At 52.9% G+C, this 25,718-nt stretch overlaps 1 protein-coding gene and 1 pseudogene across 1 annotated transcript; both read left to right on the top strand.

The window, feature by feature from the left end:
• The window catches only part of LOC139603508 (zinc finger protein 271-like), a 233,306-nt pseudogene that overhangs the window by 202,559 nt on the left and 5,029 nt on the right, over positions 1 to 25,718 (top strand).
• On the top strand, positions 5,248 to 6,165 carry LOC139603494 (olfactory receptor 14J1-like). The gene has a single exon (XM_071454460.1). The coding sequence runs from the start codon at positions 5,248 to 5,250 to the stop codon at positions 6,163 to 6,165; it is 918 nt and encodes a 305-aa protein (XP_071310561.1).

Genomic DNA, 25,718 nt, shown 5'->3' on the forward strand with positions numbered 1-25,718 from the left:
GCCATTCACGCATATTGTGTGAGGCATTTCTTCCGCCGTTCATGACACATTTTTACCAGGCATCCATAGCCAAAATTAGGATTCCACCTCCAAATTTCTGTGTATCCAAGGGTTAGTGCCAGACAAAACCTGCCAGGACAGACAAGTCTGGCTGGTCTTTGATTCCTGAGTGCCGGCACTCACCTGTTTTCCAAACATTGGAAAGGCCTCTGCGATTTTCTTTGTATGGCAGAAAAACATCCCTCTTCTCCAGGCACAAATGCCTGAAATTAGAACTCCACATTCATAATTTCAAATATCCAAGGGTTGCTCCAAGCAAACCTGCCAGGACAGACAGGTCAGGCTTGCCTTGGCCTCTGGTGGTTGCCGTTCATCAGCTCCTGAAACATGGGGGCTCTGTGGTTTCCTTCCTATGGAGACCAATGTGACACTTGGAAGCCTTGTGAAATGAAGGGGCCATTGTAGCACTGCAGAGCACCATGGATCCAAGGCACCATTGTGACACTGTGGGGCCCCGTGGAACCAAGGACATCCCTGTGGCTCTGTTGGGCCACATGGTCCCAAGGGGCCAGAGCAAATCAGCAATGTGGGAGTTAGCCCAGCTGTAACTCAGAGTCAGACAGATTTAACCCCAGAAGAACTGGTCGTGAGTTTCAAGTCCTAGGAATCATTTGTTTAACTAAGGGTAAGGTTGAGAGGTCTCCCATAAGCCTTTAGTGTTGTTATGCTGACTTGTCCACGTTCTACCCCCCTATTGGTTTAGGTTGTTTATTTCTTCTATATGGTAATTGTTCTAGTTTTCTAGTCCAGAGTGTCTATGTTGTTGCTACCCTTTTGCCTCAGGTCTTAAGATCCTGCCCCTTGTACTGTGCTCAACTTCTCCATGTTTATTGTTTTTCACCCTGATTTCAAAATTCTTTTTGGGCAACTCCATTGATCCTGCTACTTTTCATTTTTGCCACCCCTCGCCCTGAAGTCAGGGAACCAGAGAGGTTTGTCACAGCCACCCTCATTGTGACCTTTGGCGCCCGAAGAGGGATCATGACACTCAGGGCTCCCTGTGTCAGTCACGTCAGCTGGGGTTAGCTGATGGATAGGCCAGGGCTCCCTGGGATTTTGGATTGTGCCGGGCCCGGCGGATTCATCGTTGCTTTGAGGGACCTTGTCCAGGATCAGCAGGGACAATGATGGTTTCACCTGCATAGGATTGCAGGTGGGTTTGGGGAAATGCAAGACATTTATTGCCCATTTTGCCACTGTGTTTTTACAATATGCACCCATGTTCCATAATTGATTTGGTGTGTTCTGGTGGCTCTTCCCCGTAAGGTAGAGAAAGAGAAAAATGGGCAGCCATATCTCCAAAGTAGAAAGCAGCATATATGGATGCTTTCAGTAATTCTCACTGATCATGACAAAATATTTTCAAAGAACATGTTAAAATCAATCATGAGGTGGATCATTAAAAATTATCCAGACGCCTCTGCTGATGAAATCCATGCCATTGAATTTTGGGACTCAGCGGGAGTTAAACTGTACAACGTTTCAATCAAAAAGGACCCCATTGCACCCCGCATGCTCCCCATCTTCCACACCAGTCTTCACCAGCAAGCAGTTTGTTGAAAACTCGATCCGTTGGTCACTCCTAACTCAGGACCTCCCCTCAAACCTGCCTTTCTCACACCTTCCACGATGGTCCAAGATGGCAATGGCCACGCTGTCTTGGAGCATCATGGCCTGGAGACTCAGGATGGAAGGAGCCTGAATGTTGCTCGGAAGACTGACCATCCTCCCTCCATCTTGGCTCCTCCACTTCCTGCTACCACAGCCTTCTCTTCCACTCTGAATGAACCTCCAGACTCCACCCCCACAACTGTGGGCACGCCCCACTGTCAATGATTCCACCTTCACCCTGGGCCATGCCTCCAGAACTCCACCCCAGGAGTCTGCCATCCTAAATCAAGGCCTGGAACACCTGACAAAATGGCAGTGCCCTTTGCCTCACCCTCCTGCAACAATATAACCCCATGATCAAAGATACTAAGCTCAACTGTCACACTATTTCTAATCCAAATGTTTCTGCCCCAAGTTATTCTTCCTCCCCAGAAGACACTTTGGATTCCCCAGAGCCACCTCGCCCCTCAACCCCAGAAGATCCCTAGGAAAGGATCTGGAAAGAAGCAGTTAAGGAAGGAGACTGGCAAATAGTCTCCAAATTCCTCGTTGCCCCCGTATGTTATGAAAGAAGGGGGCAGAATCCCAGGGATCAGCCATTGGTTTACGGGGAAATCAAGGATCTGTGTAGGGCAGCTAAAGACCATAGGAAGGACTTACCTTGTTTTAATGGCCTAATGAGGGCCATGTTTACAGCTCATGTCTTAACCCCCGTATGATTTAAAATATATTATGTCCATGTTGTTGTCACCTATAGAATACACCTTGTGAAAAGGGGGATGGAAGTGTTTACTAAATCAATTAATAGCAGACTATGCTAATAATGAGGCAAGGGCAGAATTGACAATCAACCATCTAGCTGGAGAAGGACAACACAGCCTACCAGATGATCAAGCAGCAGGTATCCCCAGAGAAGTATTGGATGATATCAAAGAGATGGTTTTGAAAGCTTTAATCCAGGTATCAGATGCTAGCACACCCAGTTTGGACTACCTTGGGTGGCTGCAGCTAAAGCTTTAGGACAATCAGACCATCCTGGGTGCCTGTTAAGTAAGCAAACCAATGTTGCCTCCCTCACATTGAGTGGCTGCTCTCAGACACAGAGACCATCAGACATGCCACCTTGCAGAACAGCGATAGAGTTTTTACTCTGGGCACATGGGCATGGCTGTGTAAACTCTGAGGGCATGTGCTGCATGAACCTCTCCAGCCACAGCGAGTCAATCACAAGAGCATTCAGGTATTGAAGGAAGGGTTCAAGAAGCTTCAAGTGGGAAACAAAGACTGGTTCAATAAACTCTTCCAATCCTGAGGACAAAAGGGTTTGATGAGGTCTAGCTAAAACAGGACTATTCATTCACTTAGTGGTTGTTGTTGTTGTATTGTTAATTGTCCCATGTTTGTTTGGATGCTTTTAGAAAGTCTTACAAAATTCTTTCAGTTCCATCTTTGTTGTAAAACAGGAAGGGAGAAGATACCCAATAGAGGCGCCTCATGGACTCCTTGGAGGAGAGAACTGGAGGCCAGGATGGCACAAAAACCTCTCAGAGACTCAGTGTGGGAAGGAAAATCCTTTAAAGTACCTAAAAATATTCTTAAATCCATAAAGTACCTTAAAAACCTTGAGAATCTCAAGGCATTAATGAGCCTCACTGAGTGTCAGTACAAAGCTCTCCAGGGACTCGTTAAAGCAGATAATTGGGGCCATGATTGCACAAACCTCTCACAGAGTCTGTATCAAAAGGCAAACACCAAGTACCTTAAAATAACTGAAGTACCCTGAAGCATTAATGAGCCCCACTGAGTGTTGTTACTGACAAAGCCTCTCCAGGGACTAATTACAGCAGATAATTGGAGGCCATGATTGCACAAACCTCTCAGAGACTGCAAGGCAAAAGCCAAACCCAAAGTCCTTTGAAAAACCTGCAGTCCCTGCAGGGAGCATGAAGGAGCCCCCAGGGCCATTGCTGAGCAAGGCTCCCCAGGGACTCCTTCCAGCAGATCCTTGAGGCCACTGGGATGTGGGCTAGGGGGGGATGCTGAGGGCAGGACAAGGGGCTGACAGTGCCCAGCCTGTCTGGGGCTGTGCCAGGAGGCCCCAGGGCCTCAGGACAAGGTGTCTCCTCCCAGCCCTTGCTGGCACAGACCCTGCTGTGCCCCAGGGCACCAAGACTTGGCTTCTCTTTGTCCCCACCTGTCATCACTGCCTGCAGTTCTCTGCTCTGCCTGGGGCCTGGGGACACTTGCTCAGTCGTGTCCCTCTCTGGGACCCATTAAAAGTCCAAGAAAGTTTGGAGTTGGATTCTGCCTTGGAGTTCTGCAGAGGTTTCTTCAGCTCCCTCTCAGGGACTGATGTTCAGGGCCTGAGCACAAAGCCCCAGAGGCTGATTAAAGTCCTTGAGCTGTGTCTGTGCTGCTGAGCTGGGCTGGGCTCCTGGCACAGTGGCAGCTCCTGCTCACCAAGAAGAGCTTCAAAAGCACATTTCTCTTGATGAGCAGCTCTTCTGCCAGCCCAGCAGGGCTGGGGCACTGCCTGCAGCCAGCCTGGGCACAGCACAGAGGCACAGAGAGCTTCAATCAGTCAGGGCTGGAAAGGGGCTGAGAAGTGCCTGGGGCACAATCACTGCCAGCCCTTGGCACAGGAGCCTCTGGCTGCAGGACAGTGCAGCTGCAGCTCCTGGAGCCATCTCCTCAAGCTGGAACATGCCAATGCCTGCAGAGCCTGTGAGTACATTCTCTGCTTGTCTCTTGTGCAGAGCAGCCAGGGGTGCCCAGGGCTGTCCTGCAGAGCAGGGTCCTGCAGAGCAGGGTCCTGCAGAGCAGGGTCCTGCAGCCCAGGGCGCTGTGCTGGGGCAGGGACTCTGCTGCCTGCCAGGGACAGCTCTCAGCCAGCCCTGGCAGCTGCTGCCAGCACTGGGGGACAAGATCTGGGTGGCAGGAGACAGCTGGTGAGGCTTGGGAGTGTTCTCCTTGTGTGGGGAGGATGCTGCATTGTTCAGGGCTGCTCCCAGCATGGCATTTAACTGCAGAACATTTCCAAGTAGATCATGCAAGGAGCACAGCAAGGCAGAGGCTGCATAAAAGGGAAAATCCTGCTTTTTTAATTTACTGCTCTTGGTTTCCTGGATGGGAATTTACCCCACAGATGTTCATCTCTCAGTTCAGGTCGAGAAGAAATAAAAAAAAATTCTCTCAAATTTGAATAAACCAGGCAGTGACAGAAATCAGCCCTTAGGGGCAGCATCAGTGTTGCTTTTAAAGCCTCCTCAGGGTTGCTCTGACATTGCCATCAGAGCCTGCAGAGCCAGAGCTGCCCCTGGGCAGTGCCAGAGCTGGGAGGGCTCTGCAGGGCAGAGCTGAGCCCCCAGGGCTGGGCTGGGCTCTGGCAGCACTGGCAGGGCCCAGCCCTGGGCACAGGGAAGCAGCTGCTGGCAGGGACAGCTCCAGGCAGCAGAGCCCTGGGCAGGCAGTGGGGGGAAAGTGCCCCCAGCCTGTGCTGGGATATTTCAAGTCCTCTCCAAACCCAGCTATTCCATGACTACTTTTCTTACAGTTCCCCATGTGCAGCCGCAGCAAATGTCCAACAGCAGCTCTATCAGGCACTTCCTCCTGCTGGCATTGGCAGACACGCGGCAGCTGCAGCTCCTGCACTTCTGCCTCTTGCTGGGCATCTCCCTGGCTGCCCTCCTGGGCAACAGCCTCATCATCAGCGCTGTAGCCTGCGGCCACCACCTGCACACGCCCATGTTCTTCTTCCTGCTCAACCTGGCCCTCGCTGACCTGGGCTCCATCTGCACCACTGTCCCCAAAGCCATGCACAATTCCCTCTGGGACACCAGGAATATCTCCTACACTGGATGTGCTGCACAGCTCTTTTTCTTTATGTTCTTCATCTCAGCAGAGTTTTCCCTCCTGACCCTCATGTGCTATGACCACTACGTGTCCATCTGCAAACCCCTGCACTACGGGACCCTCCTGGGCAGCAGAGCTTGTGCCCACATGGCAGCAGCTGCCTGGGCCAGTGCCTTTCTCTATTCACTGCTGCACACAACCCATACATTTTCCCTGCCCCTGTGCCATGGCAATGCCCTAGGCCAGTTCTTCTGTGAAATCCCCCAGATCCTCAAGCTCTCCTGCTCCAAATCCCACCTCAGGGAACTGGGACTTCTTACTGTAGGTTCCTGTTTATTTTTTGGCTGTTTTGTGTTCATTGTCTTCTCCTATGTGCAGATCTTCAGGGCTGTGCTGAGGATCCCCTCTGAGCAGGGACGGCACAAAGCCTTTTCCACCTGCCTCCCTCACCTGGCCGTGGTCTCCCTGTACCTGAGCACTGGCACATTTGCCTACCTGAAGCCCCCCTCCATGTCCTCCCCATCCCTGGATCTGGCCCTGTCAGTTCTGTACTCAGTGGTGCCTCCAGCCCGGAACCCCCTCATCTACAGCCTGAGGAACCAGGAGCTCAAGGCTGCAGTTTGGAGACTGATGACTGGATGATTTAAAAAACATTAACCTTCTGTTTTATCACAAATCATTTGTAGTAAAAATCACAAATAACTTGTAGTAAAAATCATCTTTGATACTTCTTACTGGCTTCATTTTGGGGGTTCTTTTTCCTTGGTTTACTATTTTTCATACTGTCCACAAAGAAATGTCATTGCTTCCGACATTTCTCATTTTGTTTCTCTCCACCTTCCCTGTGGCCACAGACTGTCTCAATGAAGGGCTGCACTCAAGGTGGCTTTAAAGGAACTAAAGGATCTCTCCCAGCAAAGTTTTCTGCAGAGATGCCCTTGTGTTGCCTTCTGTGGAGCTGCAGCAGCAATGTCTGTGTGCAGAGCTGGGGCAGATCAGTGCTGGCCCAGCAGCTGTGCCCAGCAGCAGCAGCAGCAGCAGCAGCAGCCCTTGGTGTTGCCAGTGCTGCTGCCGTGGCCCTGCCCCGCTGCCCTGGTGGCCCTGGTGTTGCTGCAGGGCCTGAGTGCTCTCGGGGCCGGGCACAGCCCTGGGGGTGGCAGTGCCGGGGCTGCAGCAGGGACAGGCCATGGGCACTGCTGGGGCAGCGCTGACGCCTCAGGCCAGGCCCTGGGGGCTCCAGGCTCCTTGCCCAGGCTCTCTCCAGAACACGGCCAGGCCAATGCTCAGCACAGAAACCCCCGTGAGCAGCCCCAGGCTGGCCGTGGGCAGGCTGGGGGCAAACAGCATGGCTGGGGCTCTGCAAGGGCTCTGGGGCAGACGGGAAGGAGCAGCAGAGCAGGGGCTGATCCATGCCCAGTGCGCTGCACAGCCCAGGGCAGCGTCCCAGAGCGTCCTCATGCAGCTGCCAACAACATCCCCCCTCTGCAGCCCTGGCCTCTCCCCCAGCTCACACAGGTGCCCCATCCTTGCAGGCACAGACACGGCAGCACTGCCTCAGCAGCCCCTGTTTGCATTGCACACAGCAGGGGCAGCACCCCCATGCTGTTGCTGTGGGGACATGAACCTGAGGCAGCACAAATGCCATCAGCCCCTGGGGCCAGCAAGGCCTGGGGGACACCAGGGAAACCACTCAGATTTGTCCTGGCCTCTGTAGTCAGCCAGAAAGTTTGTTCCCATCAGCTGGGAGTTTCCTGTGCCACTGCAGATGCTGTTGCTCAGAGCCAGGGCTGCCTGGCAGCCATCCCCAAACTGCCCTGAGCATTTCCTTGGCTCCACCTTTGCTTTCTTTACTCTTTCCTTGCACAAATTTCTTCCTCTTGCCCACCCCAGGTGACCCAGAACTGGACACAGCACTTGAGGTGCTGCCAGAGCAGTGCTGAGCACAGGGGAAGAATCCCTGCCCTGCTCCTGCTGGCCACACCATTCCTGATCCAGGCCAGGAGCCATTGGCCTTCTTGCCCACCTGGGCACGCTGCTGGCTCATGTCCAGCCTGCTGTCCATCAGTCCCTGCAGGTCCCTTTCTGCCTGGCTGCTCTCCAGCCACTCTGTCCCCAGCCTGTAGTGCTGCAGGGGTTGTTGTCCAAAGCCCAGGGTTCAAATGTGTGATTCCAATGTGAAGAATTGTAAAGAATATTTCCTAATATCTAGCCTAAATATCTCCTGGTGCAGGTTTAGGCTGTGTCCATTTGTCCTGTCACTGTTCCCTGGGAGAAGAGCCCAACCCCCACCTGGCTGCACCCTCCTGTCAGGGAGTTGTAAAGAGTGATGAGGTCTCCTCTGAGCCTCCTCTTCTCCAGGATAAACAACCCCAGCTCTCTCAGCCACTCCTCACAGGACTTGTGCTCCAGACCCCTCCCCAGCCTTGTTGCCCTTCTCTGGACAGGCTCCAGCCACTCCATGTCCTTCCTAAACTGGGGGTCCCAGAACTGGACACAGCACTCGAGGCGCTGCCCAACCAGTGCTGAGCACAGGGGAAGAATCACAGCCCTGCTCCTGCTGGCCACACCATTCCTGATCCATAGGAGTGCCAGGGGTTGGATGAGGGAAATGGTGGAGAGGGGGTGGGGACAAAATGTTATTGATTGTCAGCCATAAAGGGTCTTGATTTTCATATCTATTCAGACTGAATTAAGAGGTACTGGGTGTCAATATCAATTGGACATTGTTGATATCAAATTATAAACAGGAAAAGAAAACAGGACAAAACATTTGTCTGTTTTTCCTTCCAGTATAGCAGATTCACTTTAAATACACTTCTGCAGTCTGACTAATTAACCACAGAAAAATTGAAAACCTTAATTATTCCTAACATCTTGTCTTGTTCGTTTTTTTTTTAACCAATAATTTTGATCCTTTTTCACTGAATTCCTGAACTGCAGGGCTCAAGAAAGAAGACTCTGAAGTAGTAAAATTCATGATCAGCAACCTCCAAGTGGCTTAAAATCCATCTCCATCAGACCAGTAACGAACAGAAATGGGCACAGCTTTGTGGCTGCCCCAGCTTTGGCATGGGCCCTGGGCCTGGAGCAGGAGCAGCTCTTGAGGGCCCCAAGGCCGGGGCTCTTGTGCTGCCCTGGGCAGATGGGATGGCAGCAGGGGCTGCAGAGCTCTCAGCACCTCAGGCCGAGGGGAGCAGGGCAGTCAGGGAGCCTCCTTTGGCCTTGGCCAAGCCCCTTCCCCCATGGCTGGGGCTGAGTCCTGTGGCAGCTGCAGCTGCTGCTGTGCCCTTTGAAGGGGCTGAGGCCGTGGGGCCAGTGCCCAGAGCAGCCTGGCCTGAGCAGAGCTGTGGGGCCAGAGCCGGCCGGGCTGGGCTGGGCTCAGAGAGGCCCTTGGTGCTGCCCAGAGCTCAGGGCAGCTGGCAGAGCTTGCAGGGAGCTGGGCTGGGCTCAGGGAGCCTGGCCCAGAAACCATCAGTGTCCATCTCAGCCTGGCTGAGCATGCAGGGGCAGGACTCAGGCAGGCCTTGTGGGGCAGGGCCAGCGCCTGTGCAAGGCATTGCAAACAGGCAAGTGGCCCAGAGAGGAGGCTGCTCTGTGCCCTTGGTGGCATGGAGAGAGCAGGGAGGGGGCTCAGGATATTTGTCAGCACCAGCCTCTGTGCCCAGCCCTTGGCAGCCCTGGCTGCTGAGCCCAGCTTTGGCCTGGGCTGAGTTTGGCTGTGGCCCAGCTCCATCCTCCTGCGGGGCTCAGGGCCTGTTCCCGGCCATGGCCAGCCCTGGCTGCCTCTCTGCTGGCCCAGAGGCCGGCAGAGCCCGGGGCAGGGCTGTCTGTGCAGCCCCACAGGTGCCACAGGCTCTGCAGGAGCTGGCAGAGGCTGCCCAGCAGGGAGGCCATGGGGCACAGAGCCCCAAGGCTGCTGTGGGCACCACGGCACAGGGGCCGTTCCCAGACGCAATGCCCCTGGCCTGGGCTGGGCCTGCACAGGGGCTGGGCCACCATGGCTGGGCCAGCACAGGGCCACAAAGGGCTCACGCAGCCGCTGCCGGGGCTGACAGCAAGGCCAGGCACACACAAGCAATTGCTGAGCATGGCCTGCGCTGGCCAGGCCTGACTGTGCCAAAGGCAGAGCTCAGCTGCCCTTGGCGGCTGCAGCAACACTCCAGAGCCCAAAGAGCCTCCATGGCTGTGCTGGAGACCAAGGCTGCAGCAGGGAAATGCAGGGCTGCTGTGGGATGGGGAGGCCATTGAATTCCAGCACACACCTCAGCTCTCTGATGATCCCAGCACCATGCTGGGCCCTATTTCAGACTGGAGCAGAGCAGATGTTGATGGGACAGGAGCCCTGTGGGGCTGTCAGGGACCTGCAGCTTGCAAGGTGCTCTGCTCTCCCTCAGGTGCTCTCAGAGAGGTCCAATCCCAGCTGGGCACCTCAGGGCATGAGTGGCACTGCCTATTCATGGGCACACAGCTGATGTCTGCCTGGAAAGGGCCACAGGTGTTAATACTTGTTGGTTTGATAATATACAAGCAAATCTTTATTATCTGGGTCATTTGATTACTTTTTAAGAAATGGCCAAGTTTTCCCACAAGGAACAGGAATGTCCTGGAGGTGTACTGATGGCAGGAGGAGAAATACTGATCTTACCTTCTACTGGTGTCACCAATATTCTGTTCATTGTTTCCTCTCCCTCTTCCTTCAGGTATTTACAGCTCTCTTGTTTAAATGACCATGTCAAAGGACATCTCTTCATTTAGAGTAGGTGGATCTATGTGCTTCCTACTGCTCTCTGATTTCCTTCTCCAGGTGCTCTCTGGTAATTCATATGCTTCTCAACCAACTGGTTTCATGCTTTGAGCAACAAGAAGTTGACCAGTCTTTCTGATGCTCAAAAGAAATATATATATGAGTCACATCATATTTGAGTTTCCATCTTATACATAATTACCTTTTCCTATGTCTTTGTCTGAAGCTGTTCCTGTATGGACATCCCTTGAGGATGGGGGACATGTCAGATGCTGCTGGGACATCCCAGAGAGCTGAGGGAAGAGCTGTGATGGTTATTAAACTGTTCAAATGATCAGGTTCTGTTTGCTGGAAAGAAACCTTTCTGTGCCTCTGAGTGTCACCAGGCCCTGAGCCCAAAGGACACAAACCTGATGAGTTGTGGCTCCCACTGCAGGGGCTGCACTTGGACCTTGGCTCTGCACAGGAGAACTCTTCATTCCCTTTCTCCCTTTTCCTCCCTCTGGGCATGAAGGGAGCTCCTGACTTCAGCGTGTGAGTCGTGTGTGCAAAGAGCAAATCTGGGCAGAATCGGGGCAGGGAGGGTTTGGGGGGAGAAATGGTGGGGTGGGGGTAGGAACAGAGTCTGATTGATTGTCAGCCATGAAGGGTCTTGATTTTCATATCTATTCAAACTGCATGAGGAGGTACTTGGATTCAGTGTCAATCAGAGATTGCTCATGTCAATGACTTAAAAGGAAAAAAAACGTAAACAGGACCTAAAAAAATAATTTTTCACTTTCTTTGTAAATATAATGCCTTCACTTGGAATACACTTATGAAATGTGTTGAATTAACCACAAAAGATTTGAAAATTAAAATCAAATTATTCCCAGAGGCTTGGCATGTTAAGGTGTTCTGAATGTTCATGAGCCCTGGGACACTGAATTCCTGCACTGAAGAGCTGAAGGCTGAACAAGCCTCTGGAGCAGGGAAATTCAGCAGCAGCCTCCAAGTTGCTGAGGATGTCAGCAGCCCCCACTGAGGCCATCCCTGCCCAGAGACCGTGGGGGAATGGGCAGACAAGGAGAGCGTCCCTGGGGCTGGGGCAGCACAACTCAGAGGCACCAGCGGCTCCAGCTGGGCAATGGAGTGTGGAATGTGGCTGGGAAAGCCCTGCCTGGGCTGGGCCAAGCAGCACACACAAACCCTGACCCACATCCACTAAAAAACTCTCAACAAGACATTTAAAAGGAATTACAATTGTTTGCGTACACTGAGTGTGATGCATTGGAGAAATATCAGCAAGAGATTCTCAGGAGTTCTAAACAACAAAAAAGGGACTTTACTGGGTACTTTAGAATATCACAGAAACTTTGGCAAAAGGTTTATTACAACATTTAATCAACAAGAAACACTTCTCATAACATTAACTTTGCTCATTCAACTTCACAAACTCTAAGCCTCTTCCATTTTAAGTTACTCAAATTTTGGAAGAAGAGGGAATAAGAAAAAGACAAATAAGATTTAGAGAAGCACACACACAGATTCCAACTCCTGGATTCCAGTGCAGTTCAGAAGGAAATTCCAAGAGGAGGAAGGGTCAAGATGTGTTCTTGCCTTGTGGTCAGCCTTCGATACCCCTTGGTCTTCCTGGGCCCTTCCCCCAGGTGGGGCTTGGGCTCATTTGGTCCCTCAGGAGCTGGGCTGGGGCTGCAGAGGTGGCTGTGGAGCATTGCCTGTGCTGTGCCAGGGACTGGCAGCCACTGCTGGGCTGGGATAGAGGCTCTGGGGGGACTGGGGTTCCAGGGCAGGGCGAGGCTGGGGTTCCAGGGCAGGGCAGGGCTGGACCTGCCCCTTCCTCCTCCACACATGAAATGTATTGAGCCAACAATCTCCTCCAGGCTGTCACAACAGGCGATGTTGGAGGTGGAACCCAAATTTGGCCATGGGCACCTGGACTGGAAGGAAAGTTCTTTTCCATAGGAAGGAAAGCACGGAGCCCCAGTGTTTGGAAGGCAGGTGAGAGCCTCAAAAGGCCAGCCGGACTTGTAAGGAATGGCAGATTTTGTCTGAAAACAGACTTTGGATTTAAGGAGTTTTGGAGGTGGAATCCCAATCTCAGCCATGAGCACTAGGAGAAGCAGCACAGTTCTTTCCCATAGGAAGGAAAGCACAGAGCTTTCTCCAATGTTTTGGGGACAGATGGAAGGTGGCTGTTGTGAAACCACAGCAAGACAGACTTGTTCTGGCAATATTCCTATGGAACAATCCCTGAGTATAAGGAAATTTGGAGGTGAAATCCAAGTTCTGGCCATGGGTGCCTGGCGGAGAAGGACAGATCTTTTCCATATGAAAGAAAGCACAGAGCCCCAGTGTTTCAGCAGCAGATGAGAAGAGACCCTCAACATGCCAAGGTCAGCTGGACCAGTCCAGGCAGTCAACAGGAGGCCAAACCAGCCAGAGCTGTCCTGTATTCCTTTGGTTTTATGGTGCCCCATAGTGTCAAAATGGCCCCTTGATTATAGGAAGCCCTGCAGTGTCTAAATGGACCCTTGTTTCAGTGGAGTCCCACAGTGTCACAATGGCCCCAAGGTTCCAGAAGGCCCCCACAATGTCACGGGACTCTTCTGTTCCATGAGCCCTGCAATGTCACAATGGACCTTTGGACCCTGGGGGTTTGCAGTGTCACAATGGTCTCCTTTGGCTCCACAGTGTCACAATGGACCATTGATGACAGGAGGCCCCTCTGTGTCACCCTGGAGCTTTGGTTCCATGCAGCCCTGCAGTGTCACAAAGGCCTCTTGGTTTCACCAGGTCCCACAGTATCACAATGGTCCTCTTGGATCTGTGGGGACCCCCAGGGTCAAAATGGTCTCAGTGGTTTGATGAAGCCTCAAAGTGTCACATGCTTTGCTTATTCCCTGGGGCCTCATATTGTCACAATGGTCTCCATGATTCCATGACTCCCCTCAGTGTAATAATGGTCTTCTTGGTTGTTCCGTGAGGCTGTGAAGTGTCTTAATGGTCTCTCTATGGTTCCATGAGGCCTTGCAATGCCACAATGGACCTTTGGCTCCATGAGGCCTCACAGGTCTCACAATGGACCCTTGGTTTGATGGGGCCTCTCAGTGTCACAATGATCCCTGCATTCCATGGAGCCACACAGTGTCACAATGGTCCCCTTGGTTCCATGAGGCCCAGCAATGTCACAGTGCTCTCCATGATTCCATCAGGCCCCACAGTGTCACAATGGTCCCTTGGTGTCACAGGGCCTCACAGTGTCACAATGCTCCCTTGGTTCCATGGGCCCTGTGCTGCTGCATTCCCCCCTGCCCTTCTCAGGCCGCCCTGCCAGCTGAGAAATGCTCCTTGGGCCTCGGCCTTGGCCAACAGCCCCTGGGCTCAGCTCCTCTGCAGCTCATCACAAACACTGTCTGCTCCAGGCACTGCTGCTGCCCAACCAGCTCCTGCTTTCTGTAGGAGCAGCCCTGGGAACTGCTTTTGTTCCCCCAGTGGCACAACATCCCTGTTCTCACCCTGCCAAAGAAAGCTGTTGGTGCCCAGTGCAGCCAGGATGAACCATTGCTGGGACTGAAGCCCCTCTCTAGGGGCCCTACAAACAGCGCTCCAAAAGGAGCCCTTGGAGCTCTCCTGGGCCAGCAACTCCCTCTGAGTGGGGCCTCTCAGAGCCGGGAACTCTCCCGTTTGCTGCACTCGGGGATCCCCAACAACGACGGAGCCTGGGCCGATCCCCCCACTCCTCCAGGCTCAACCCTTCACCCGCTGGGGAGATGCCAAAGGATCCACAGGGAGCATTTCCTGCCCTCAGGGGAATTGCTCCCAGGTGCCTTGCACTGACTCTTTGTGTCTGTGTGCACACAGGAGTGCCCGTGCTGGGGAAATGTGGCAGAAATGCTGCTCTCTGAGGAGATTGAGTGCCTTGGATAGCTGAGTCAGTCAGATATCCAAACATCAGTAAGGAAGGTTAAATCAAAAGGTCTAAACTAAGTTAAATGCTCCTAAGAGTTGTTCTTTTTCTAAGTTGTTAAGTTTAATTTAAATTATTATTTAAGTTTAATTATTAGATTTGTTAAATTGCAATGTCATAGGTTATAAGTTAGGTTAAATACTGTTAAGTGCTGTTCTTTTGCTAAATTGTGAAGTAGATGGTATCAGTTAAAGTTAAGGTGTAAGCTTTAGGCCATATTCCTTTTATCCTTGCCCTCACTGTCCTTTAGGCACACACACATAGGGACAGTTCTCAGTTCATTTCTGGTTTGACTGCCAGGATTTTGTTTGGTTTTGTTGTTGCTTTGTTTCCCTGCTGTGCCTGAAGTGTCCAGTCAGGAGCAGAGTGACCCTTGCCAAGGAACTTTGTGCTGCTGTCCCTTAATATTAAATCTGGTTTTTGCTGATCCCTTGCTGGGGATTTTTTCAGCACTCTTAAGGCCTCATTGATACCAGGGTGAAGGAGCCCTGGCCCAGGCTCTGGCCCTGGGGGACATGGGGACGCTGCCGGGGGGTCCCTGTCCCCCTGTGCCACCCCCAGGGCCCCGGCCCCCGTCCCCGTGTCAGGCTCTGGGGTCGATCTCGTGGAACATCCTCTGGGGGAGGCTGTGGGGCCAGGGGCGGGGGGACCCGGGGGGACAGGGGACCCCGCTGTGCATGAGCAGGGTTGGACTGCTCTGGGGGGGACTGTGAGGGGGGCCGGGGCAGAGTGACCTCCCCAGTGACCTCACACAGCCCCTGTGATGTCACACAGCCCCTGTGAGGTCACACAGCCCCTGTGATGTCACACAGCCCCCGTGTGATGTCACACAGCCTCTGGGATGTCACACAGCAACCTGTGATGTCACAGAGACAACTCTGGGATGTCACCCTGGAATGTCATGCAGCTGCACTGTGATGTCACAGAAGACTCTGTCATGTCAGAAAGTCACCCTGTGATTCCACAATCTGTTCTGTGATGTCACAGCCAGCTCTATGATGTTACACAGCCAGCAAGTGATGTCACAACCCTCTCTCTGATGTCACAGAGCCACCCTCTATGAACGCAGGATCTGCTCTATGACCTCACACCCTACTCTGTGATGTCACAGACAGCTGTGTGATGTCACAAGCCCCTCAGTGATGTCACAAAACCCTGTCTGTGATGTCATATTGCCACTTTGTAATGTCACAGCACCCACTTTGACCTCACAGCCAGGTCTATGATATCATACAGCCATGCCATGATGTCACAGCCTGCTCTGTGATGTCACAGAATCCCCTCTATGATGCCATAGCTGCTAAATGACCACACACAACAAACTCTGTGATGTCATAGCCCAATCTGTGCCCTCACACAGCCCACTCTGTGCTGTCACACAGCCCCTTGCTGACATCACAGCTGCTGTTTGCCTCCATGACACTGCCACAGTGGAGCTGCTGTGACACAGCCTCCTCTGGGACATGCCACAGCCCCTGCCAGTGCTGAGCCCCTGTGAGCTCTGTCTGTGCCCTGCTGGTGTCCCTGAAGGGCCCTGGCAGTGCCCCAGCCCTGCTGGGCTGTGCACAGGAGCTGCTCCTGGCCAGAGCTGTCTCTCTGCAGCTCTGCTGCCCTTGCCAGGAGCTGCCTCTGGGCCAGGAGCCCGGCCCAGCTCACCAGCATAGACACAGGAATGCAAAGGGCCAAGCCTGAGCCCCAGCCCCTGGCCAGGCAGATCCTGTCCCTGCCTCAGTGCTCAGGGCTCTTCCCGGGATGGGCACTGGGATGTGGGGATGTGCAATGCCAAGGGCAGGAGCATGGGGCGGCCCCTGCCAGGCTGCTGAGCAGGGACAAGGAGGCAATGAGGCCCCAGGCCTGCAAGGGTCACTTGTCCCCTCATGGCCTCAGGCCCAGGGCCAGCAGCCATGGCCAAAGTGCTGCCCAAGTTGGCTCTGGCAGGGCTGTCTTGCAGCTGCTGCCCATCCCTGTGCCCTGTGCAGCCCAGGCTGTCCTACGGTGTCCCTTCCCTGCGCCTCTGTCCCTGCAGGCTGTCGGCACCCCCCGGCTGCCCAACCTGGCTGGGCCCTTCCTTTGCTGACAGCTCTGCCTCCTGCCTGCCCCTGCCTGCCCACACAAAGCCTTGGGCTGCTCCAGGCTCCTGCTGGGGGATGTGTTGCACCACAGCCCTGCCCTGGCAGGTAAATTCCTTTCTCCTGGTGTCCAGTCTGGACCTCCCCAGCTGCCTTTGGAATTAATTCTTTCTTTCTCTGGCTCCACCATCTCTGAAACCACCTTTCAATCCCTCCCAGGGCTCTCCTCTGATGTCCTCAGTCTCCACCCCACTGAGCACAGAACTCCTGTGTCCCTATAGAGTGGTCAAGTGCTTGAGGCCAAGAGCACATGGACAAGAGGGACAGTTCTTTTCTATAGGAAGGAAACCACAGAACCCCAGGGTTTTGAAGGCAGATGAGAGGCAGTCACCAGAGGCCAAGGCCAGTGAGACTTGTCTGTCCTTGCAGCTTTTGTCTGAAAGCAGCCTTTGGATATATGGGGAATTTTAGGTGTGGAATTCCATTTCAGCCACGGGTTCCTGGACTGGAATGACAGTTCTCCATAGGAAGGAAAGGACAGAGCCCCAGTGTTCCAAAGGCTGATTAGAGGCAGCCCCAAGGAGGCCAAGGCAGCCAGATCTATTGTCAGGGAAGAATCCTTGGACAGACAGAATTTGGGAGGCCAAACCCCACGTTTGTGTATTGGGCTCTGGACAAGAAGGACAGTTCTTTTCCATAGGAAGGAAAGTGCAGAACCCCAGTCCTCCAAAGGAAGATGGGAGCTGGCCCTTAGGAAGCCAAGGGAACCTAGATAGTCCTGGAAGCTTTTGTCTGGAGCTGTCCTTGGATTTAAGGAATTCTGGAGGCAAATTCTCAGTTTTGGCCATGGATGCCTGGACTTGAAAGATGTTTTTTCCATGAGAAGAAAAGCCCAGTCCCCTGGTGTTTTGAAGGCAGATGAGAGGTGTCCCCCAAGAGGCCAAGGCCAGCCAGAGCTGTCTGTCCCTCCAGGTGACATATGGGAATAATCCTTGGATATAATCAAATTTAGAGGAGGAATCCCAATTTCAGCCATGAACCCCTGGAGGAGAAGGACAGTTCTTTCCCCCAGGAAGGAAAGCACAAAACTCCAGGGTTTCAGTGGTTGATGAGAAGCAACCCTCAATATGCTAAGGTCAGCTGGACCAGTCAGGCAGCCCCCAGGAAGCCCAGCCAGCCAGACCTGTTCCATGTTTTTGGATCTTTAGGGCCCTGCAGCATCACAATGACCCTTTGGTTCCATGAGGCTCTGTAGGATCACAACAGATCTTTGTTTCCATGAGGCCCAGTGATATAACAATGGTCTCCTTGGGTCCACAGTGGCACAATGGCCCCTTGCTTCCATGAGGCCTTGCAGTGTCAAAATAGTTTCCTTGTTTCCATGGCACTGCGCAATGCCACAATGGCCCTTTGGTTCCATGAGGTCACAGAGTCTCAAAATGGCCCCTTCGTTCTACTGGGTTCCCCAGGATCACAATGCCCCCTTGGTTCTACCAGGCCTGGATGTGTTACACTGGTCCCTTGCTTCCATGGGGACCCACAGTGTCACAATGGCCCCTAGCTTCCATGAGACCTTGCAGTGTCACAATGATTGCCTTAGTTATATGAGACCCTGAGGTGACAAAATGGCCCCTTGGTTCTAGTGGGTCCTGAAGTGTCATATCAGTCTCCTTGGTTCTATGAGGCCCCACAATGTCACAATGGACCCCTGGTTCCATGGGGACTCACAATGTCAGAGAGGTCTCCTTGGTTCCATGAGGCCCTGCAGAGCCCCTTGATTCAACGAGGCCTCAAAGTGTCATCATGGCCTCTAGGATTCCATGAGGCCCTGCAATATCACAATGGACCTTTGGTTCCATGTGTTCCAGCACTGTTCCATGAATCCTTAGTTCCATGGGGCCCTGTAGGGGCCCAATGGACTCCTTGGTGCCACACAGTGTGACAACTGCCCCTTGGCCTGCCAACACTCCAGAGTGTCACAATGGTTCCTTGCTTCCAAGAGGCCTTCTAGTGTCACAATGGCCCCTTGTTTCAGTGAGGCCTTTGGTGTCACAATGGTCTCCATGATCCCATAAGGCCTCGCAGTGTCACAACAGACCATTGCTTTCACTGAGCCCCACAAGATCACTATGGTCCCCTTGGCTCCATAAGGCTCAAAGTGTAAAAATGGCCTGCAAGGTTCCATGAGGCCCTGCTGTGTCACAATGGACCTCTGGTTCCCTGATGTCCCAGAGTGTCACAATGGTATCCTTGGCTCCATTGGATCTTCATCCCATGAAGACCGACAGTGTTCACTGTAGTCCCCTTGCTTCCATGAGGCCCTGCTGTGTCACAATGGACCTTTGGTTCCATGAGGCCCCAGAGTGTCACAATGGTATCCTTGGTTCCACTGGACCCTTCATCCCCTGGAGACCCACAGTGTTCACTGTAGTCCCCTTGGTTCCATAAGGCCCTGCCATGCTGTAATGGCCCTTTGGTTCCAGTGGGTCCCAAAGTGTCAGAACAGTCTCCATTGTTCCATGAGGCCCCACAAAGTCACTGTGCTCCCCTTGGTTCCACAGGTCCCCACAGTGTAACAATGAACTCTCGGTTCCATGAGGTTCCTCAGTCCCAATGGTCTCCTTGGATCCACAGTGTCACAGTGGCCCCTTGGCTCCATGTGGCTATGCTGTGTCACAATGGCTCATGGTTCCATGAGGCCACACAGTTTAACAACGGACCCTTGGTTCCATGAGGCCTTGATGTGCCACAATGGACTCCTGGTTCCATGAGCTTTCACACTGCCCACAGCAGTCTCCTTGGTTCTGCAGGGTCATCATGGTGCCTTTGTTCCATGAGGTTCCATAGCAGAACACGGTCACCTTGAAACGGTGAGGTTCTGCAGTGCCACAATGGACCCATGGTTCCACCAGGCCTTGCTGTGTCACAATGGCCCCTTGGTACCAAGAGGTTTCTCAGGGTCACAATGGTCTCCTTGGACCTGCAGTATCACAATGGACCATTGGTTCAATGTGGCCCCAATGTACCAAAACGGATTTTGCTTCCATGGGGTTATACAGACTCACAAAGGACCCTTTGTGCCCTGACTTTGCTCAGTGTCACAGCTGACTCCTTGTTCTAGGAGGCCCCACCACCACCAAATATCCAAAATATCAGAATAAGACTCCTTAAGTCTAATTTCTTATTTAAGAGTATATCATTTATTTGGGTCTGAGGTCTAGTGAGGGATAACTCCTAACCTTATGTGGACATGTAATTCTACCAGCATCACTAAATGCATATTACAATTTACCCATTACCATAAACCCCACCTCAAGTTCCCAGATTCAGTCCTTCGAATTTCTGTCAACTGCGATCTTGAGCCAAATGTCTTCTTCTTGTCTTCCAACCATCCTTGGTGAGAAAGCAGCCCCTGAATGCCTTGTTCCCATACTAAAAATTCACAGGCACAGTAAAAATTGAATTAACCATTTTGGTATCAAGGCCAAGGCTTTGTGTGGGCAGGCAGAGGCAGAGCTGTCAGCAAAGGAAGGGCTCAGCCAGGTGGGGCAGCCGGGGGATGCCAACAGCCTGCAGGAACAGAGGCGCAGGGAAGGGACACCGTAGGACAGCCTGGGCTGCACAGGGCACAGGGATGGGCAGCAGCTGCAAGACAGCCCTGCCAGAGCCAACTTGGGCAGCACTTTGGCCATGGCTGCTGGCCCTGGGCCTGAGGCCATGAGGGGACAAGTGACCCTTGCAGGCCTGGGGCCTGGGGCCTCATTGCCTCCTTGTCCCTGCTCAGCAGCCTGGCAGGGGCAGCCCCATGCTCCTGCCCTTGGCATTGCACATCCCCACATCCCAGTGCCCATCCCTGGAAGAGCCCTGAGCAATGAGGGAGGAACAGGATCTGCCTGGCCAGGGGCTGGGGCTCAGGCTTGGCCCTTTGCATTCCTGAAACACATCCAGGTTTTCTCAGCACCAGAGACACCTTTGCCTTGCTTGTCCCCACCTGTCATCACTGCCTGCACTATTTTGCTCTACCTGGAAGCTGGGGACACTTTCTCATTTGTGTCCCTGACAAGGATCTCTTCAAAGTCCAAGAAACTTCAGTGTTCCAATGTAACTGAGTTCTTGAGGTTTTTGTGACATCACTGAGGGGGTTGTGACATCACAGAGCTGGCTGTGACATCCCAGAGTAGGATATGAGGCCATAGAGCAGAATCTGCAATCATAAGGGGTGGATCTGTGGCATCAGAGAGTGGGTTGTGACATCACCGGCTGGTTGTGTAGCAACATAGAGCAGACTGTGACATCACAGAACAGATTCTGGCATCACAGAGTGACTTTGTGACATCAGTCTTCTGGAACATCACAGCACTGCTGTATGACATCACAAGGTGACATTGAGTTGGCTCTGTGACATCACAGGGGCAGTGTGACATCACAGGGGCTGTTTGACATCACAGATGGCTGTGTGAAATCACAGAAGCTGTGTGACATCACAGGGGCTGTGTGAGGTCACTGGGGAGGTCACTCTGCCCTGGCCCCCCTCACAGTTCCCCCCAGAGCAGTCCAACCCTGCTCGTGCACAGCGGGGTCCCCTGTCCCCCCGGGTCCCCCCGCCCCCGGCGCCGCAGCCTCCCCCAGAGGATGTTCCACGAGATCGACCCCAGAGCCTGACATGGGGAAGGGGGGCCGGGGCCCTGGGGGTGGCACAGGGGGACAGGGACCCCCCGGCAGCGTCCCCATGTCCCCCAGGGCCAGAGCCTGGGCCAGGGCTCCTTCACCCTGGTATCAATGAGGCCTTAAGAGTGCTGAAAAAATCCCCAGCAAGGGATCAGAAAAAACCAGATTTAATATTAAGGGACAGCAGCACAAAGTTCCTTGGCAAGAGTCACTCTGCTCTTGACTGGACACTTGAGGCACAGCAAGGAAACAAAGCAACAACAAAACCAAACAAAATCCTGGCAATCAAACCAGAAATGAACTGAGAACTCTCTAAGTTTGTGCACCTGTATGTGTGCCTAAAGGACAGTGAGGGCAAGGATAAAAGGAATACGGCCCAAGATCTAAACAGAGCTCAAACTTAACAGGCCTTGAGTGATACATCACACTTCAGCATTTAGCAAAAGAACAGCACTTGACAATATTTCACCTTACTTATAACCTAGGACTTAATGATTAAGCAGTGCAATAACACTTAGCAATATTCAACTTAGCTAGTAACTTATATTAAACGTAACAACCTAGTAAAACAACTCTTAGCAGCATTTAATTTAGCTTACAGCTTCTGACTCATCGTTACTTACAGGCTTGACTGACTCAGCTATCCAAGGCACTCAATCTCCTCAGAGAGCAGCATTTCTGCCACATTTCCCCAGCACGGGCACTCCTGTGTGCACACAGACACAAAGAGTCAGTGCAAGGCACCTGGGAGCAATTCCCCTGAGGGCAGGAAATGCTCCCTGTGGATCCTTTGGCATCTCCCCAGCGGGTGAAGGGTTGAGCCTGGAGGAGTGGGGGGATCGGCCCAGGCTCCGTCGTTGTTGGGGATCCCCGAGTGCAGCAAACGGGAGAGTTCCCGGCTCTGAGAGGCCCCACTCAGAGGGAGTTGCTGGCCCAGGAGAGCTCCAAGGGCTCCTTTTGGAGCGCTGTTTGTAGGGCCCCTAGAGAGGGGCTTCAGTCCCAGCAATGGTTCATCCTGGCTGCACTGGGCACCAACAGCTTTCTTTGGCAGGGTGAGAACAGGGATGTTGTGCCACTGGGGGAACAAAAGCAGTTCCCAGGGCTGCTCCTACAGAAAGCAGGAGCTGGTTGGGCAGCAGCAGTGCCTGGAGCAGACAGTGTTTGTGATGAGCTGCAGAGGAGCTGAGCCCAGGGGCTGTTGGCCAAGGCCGAGGCCCAAGGAGCATTTCTCAGCTGGCAGGGCGGCCTGAGAAGGGCAGGGGGGAATGCAGCAGCACAGGGCCCATGGAACCAAGGGAGCATTGTGACACTGTGAGGCCCTGTGACACCAAGGGACCATTGTGACACTGTGGGGCCCTGTGAGACCAAGGGACCATGGTGACACTGTGGGGCCCTGTGAGACCAAGGGACCATTGTGACACTGTGGGCCCTTGTGAGACCAAGGGACCATTGTAACCCTGAAGGGCCCCAAGGAATCATAGAGACCGTCATGACACTTTGGGGTGTCAGGAAACCAAGGAGTCATTGTGACACAGTGGGACACCATGGAATCATGGAGACCCTTGTGAGCCTCAGAAACCAAGAGGATGTTCTGACACTGCAGGGCCACATGGAACCAGTGAGACCATTGTGACAAAATGAGGTCCCATGGAACCAAGCAGAGCATTGTGACATTGTGTGGCACCATGGAACCAAGGACCCATTGTGATACCACGGGGCCTCATGGAACCAAGGGCACCATAGTGACACTGGGGGGATCCATAGGACCAAGGGGACCATTGTGGCATTGTGGGGCCTGTGGAACCACAGAGACCATTGTGATACTGCAGGGCCAATGGAAACAGGAGACAAGGTGACAAGCCACAGGTGTGGCTTGTTTGACATCCCGGGGGCTGCCTGAGTGGTCCAGTGGACCGTGGCATGAGGAGGGTCTCTTCTCGTCTGCTACTGAAAAACTGGAGGAGATCTGTGCCTTCCTTCCTATGGAAAAGAGCTGTCCTTCTCCTCCAGGTGCCCATGGCCAGAATTGGGAGTTCTACCTCCAACATTCCCTGTTGTGACAGACTGGAGGAGATTGTTGGCTGGAAAAAATTTCATGTGTGTGGGGGAGGAAGGGGCAGGTGCAGCCTTGCCCTGCCCCGGAACCCCAGCCCTGCCCTGCCCTGGAACCCCAATCCCTCCAGAGCCTCTATCCCAGCTCAGCAGTGGCTGCCAGTCCCTGGCCCAGCACAGGCAATGCTCCACAGCCACCTCTGCAGCCCCAGCCCAGCTCCTGAGGGACCAAATGAGCCCAAGCCCCACCTGGAGGAAGGGCCCAGGAAGGCCAAGGGGTATTGAAGGCTGACCACAAGGCAAGCACACATCTTGACCCTTCCTCCTCTTGGAATTTCCATCTGAACAGTGGTGGAATCCAGAGTATGGTAGTTGTGTGTGTGCTTCTCTGTATATTTTTTGTCTTTCACTTTCTCTGTGTCTTCTCCTATTTCTGTCCTCTTGCAAATTTTGAGTAACTTAAAATTGAACAGGCTTAGAGTTTATGAAATTGAATGGGCCAAGGTAATGCTTTGAGAAGTGTTTTCTGCTGATTGAATGTGGCATTAAACCATTTGCCAAGTTTCTCTTATTTTCTGAAGTTGCCAGTAAAGACTGTTTTGTTGTTTTGACCTCTTGAGGATTTCTTGTCAGTATTTCTCCAGTGCGTCCAACTCAGGGTACAGAAACAATTGTAATTCCTCTTAAATGTCTCATTGAGAGAGTTGTTTGGGGGATGAGAGTCAGGGCTTGTCTGTGCTGCTTGGCCCAGCCCAGGCAGGGCTTTCCCAGCCCCATTCCACACTCCATTGCCCAGCTGGAGCCGCTGGTGCCTCTGAGTTGTGCTGCCCCAGCCCCAGGGACGCTCTCCTTGTCTGCCCATTCCCCCACGGTCTCTGGGCAGGGATGGCCTCTGTGGGGGCTGCTGACATCCTCAGCAACTTGGAGGCTGCTGCTGAATTTCCCTGCTCCAGAGGCTTGTTCAGCCTTCAGCTCTTCAGTGCAGGAATTCAGTGTCCCAGGGCTCATTAACATTCAGAACAGCTGAACAAGCCAAGCCTCTGGGAATAATTTGATTTTAATTTTCAAATCCTTTGAGGTTAAGTAGATCTCAGTAGTGTATTCAAACTGAATACATGATATTTAAAAAGACAGCAAGAAAACATTTTTTAGGTCCTGTTTATTTTTGTTTTCCTGCTAATTCATTGATATGTGCAATCTCCAATTGACACTGAATCCAATCACCTCCTCATGCAGTTGGAATAGATATGAAAATCAAGACCCTTCATGGCTGACAATCAATCAGACTCTGTCCCTACCCCCAGCCCACCATTTCCCCCATCCAAGCCCTGGCACTCAGAGCAGCCTTGTGCAAATCTCAGCTCCCTCCAGCCCAGGCTGCACCTGCAGCTTTCAGCTCCTTGGCTCCAACTCCCACCTGCTTTCCTTGGAGAAGGAGCTGCCTGAGACACAGAGGGATGTTCATTCCTTGTCAGCCAACAAAGCCAAGGGAAGGCACAGCTCCATCAAATGCAAAAGTCATTCATCTCCCTGGCTGTGCCATGCCCATGATCCCCCAGCCTGTCCTGTTTCCTTCATCCCTGCATTGCCAGGGACTTTCTGGGACAAGGGAGCTCTGCTCTGGCTATGGAGGGAGGTCCAAGTGCAGCCACTGGAGTGGGAGCCATCACTCATCAGGTTTATGTCCTTTGGGGGTCAGGAACTGGTGAGACTCAGAAGCACAGAAAGTTTCTCTTCATGGCCAACAGACCATGGTTGAACAGGACACAATTTAATATCATACTCTTCCCTGAGCTATGCACAATGTCCCAACAGCGTCTGATGAGTCCACCATCCACAAGTGATTTCCATACTAAAATTAATTTCAGATAAACATGGTTCTGTGATAGATAGAAACACAATTAAGTCCTTGTATGAGGATGCTCATCCTGGAGTGTGAGCAAAACAGCTCCAACCATTCCTGATTTGTAAAGCTGTCAGTGGTGGATGGAGAGGGGAGGTCAGGCTGCTTTTGGTGTTGAGGAAATGCTGAAACCAGCCTGACTCATTTCATCTCCTCCTGTCCTGGCTAATCTCCCCTCTTTCCCCTTCCACCCGTTGGCTTTTGTCTCCCACCAGGCCCCCAGTGAAGAGCCTGGCTCTGTGTTCTCCATCCCCTCCTCGCTGGCACTGCCAGGCTGGGATGAGGAGCCCCTCAGCCTTCCCTGCTCTGGGCTGCACAAGCCCAGCTCTCTCAGCCTCTGCTCACAGCCCAAGGGCTCCAGCCCCACCTTGGAGGCCCTTCCCAGACCCTGCTCCAGCTGCCAGACATCTTTCCTGCCCTGGGCAACCCAACCCAGGCCACACTGACCTGGTGTCACGATCCATCCTTACAAATGAGTTTTGTGATGGTTCGCGATCTCAGAGTGCAAAAGAACCAACATGGTACAAGGGGGTTTGCAGTGATAATCCAAACAAATGCACCTCTTTTGAAATAACCACAGCAAACATGTCTGGGGAGGAAGCGGGGAAAAAAGGAAAAAATAAGGGAAAAGAGGGAGGGAATGAATGGGTGTAGAGCTACCAAACGTGGAACGGCGAAGTTCTTCGATGTCCAGCCAATGGAGTTCACCAGGTCACGTCCGGGCAGATCTCAGAGGTGCAGTCCATCTGGACTCTAGTTATACTCTCTTTTGATGGGGGAAGGGGAATA

This window comes from Agelaius tricolor, unplaced genomic scaffold, assembly GCF_023055355.1.
Source record: "Agelaius tricolor isolate 1412-34295 unplaced genomic scaffold, bAgeTri1.0.p SCAF_39, whole genome shotgun sequence".
NCBI classification, from domain to species: Eukaryota; Metazoa; Chordata; class Aves; order Passeriformes; family Icteridae; genus Agelaius; species Agelaius tricolor.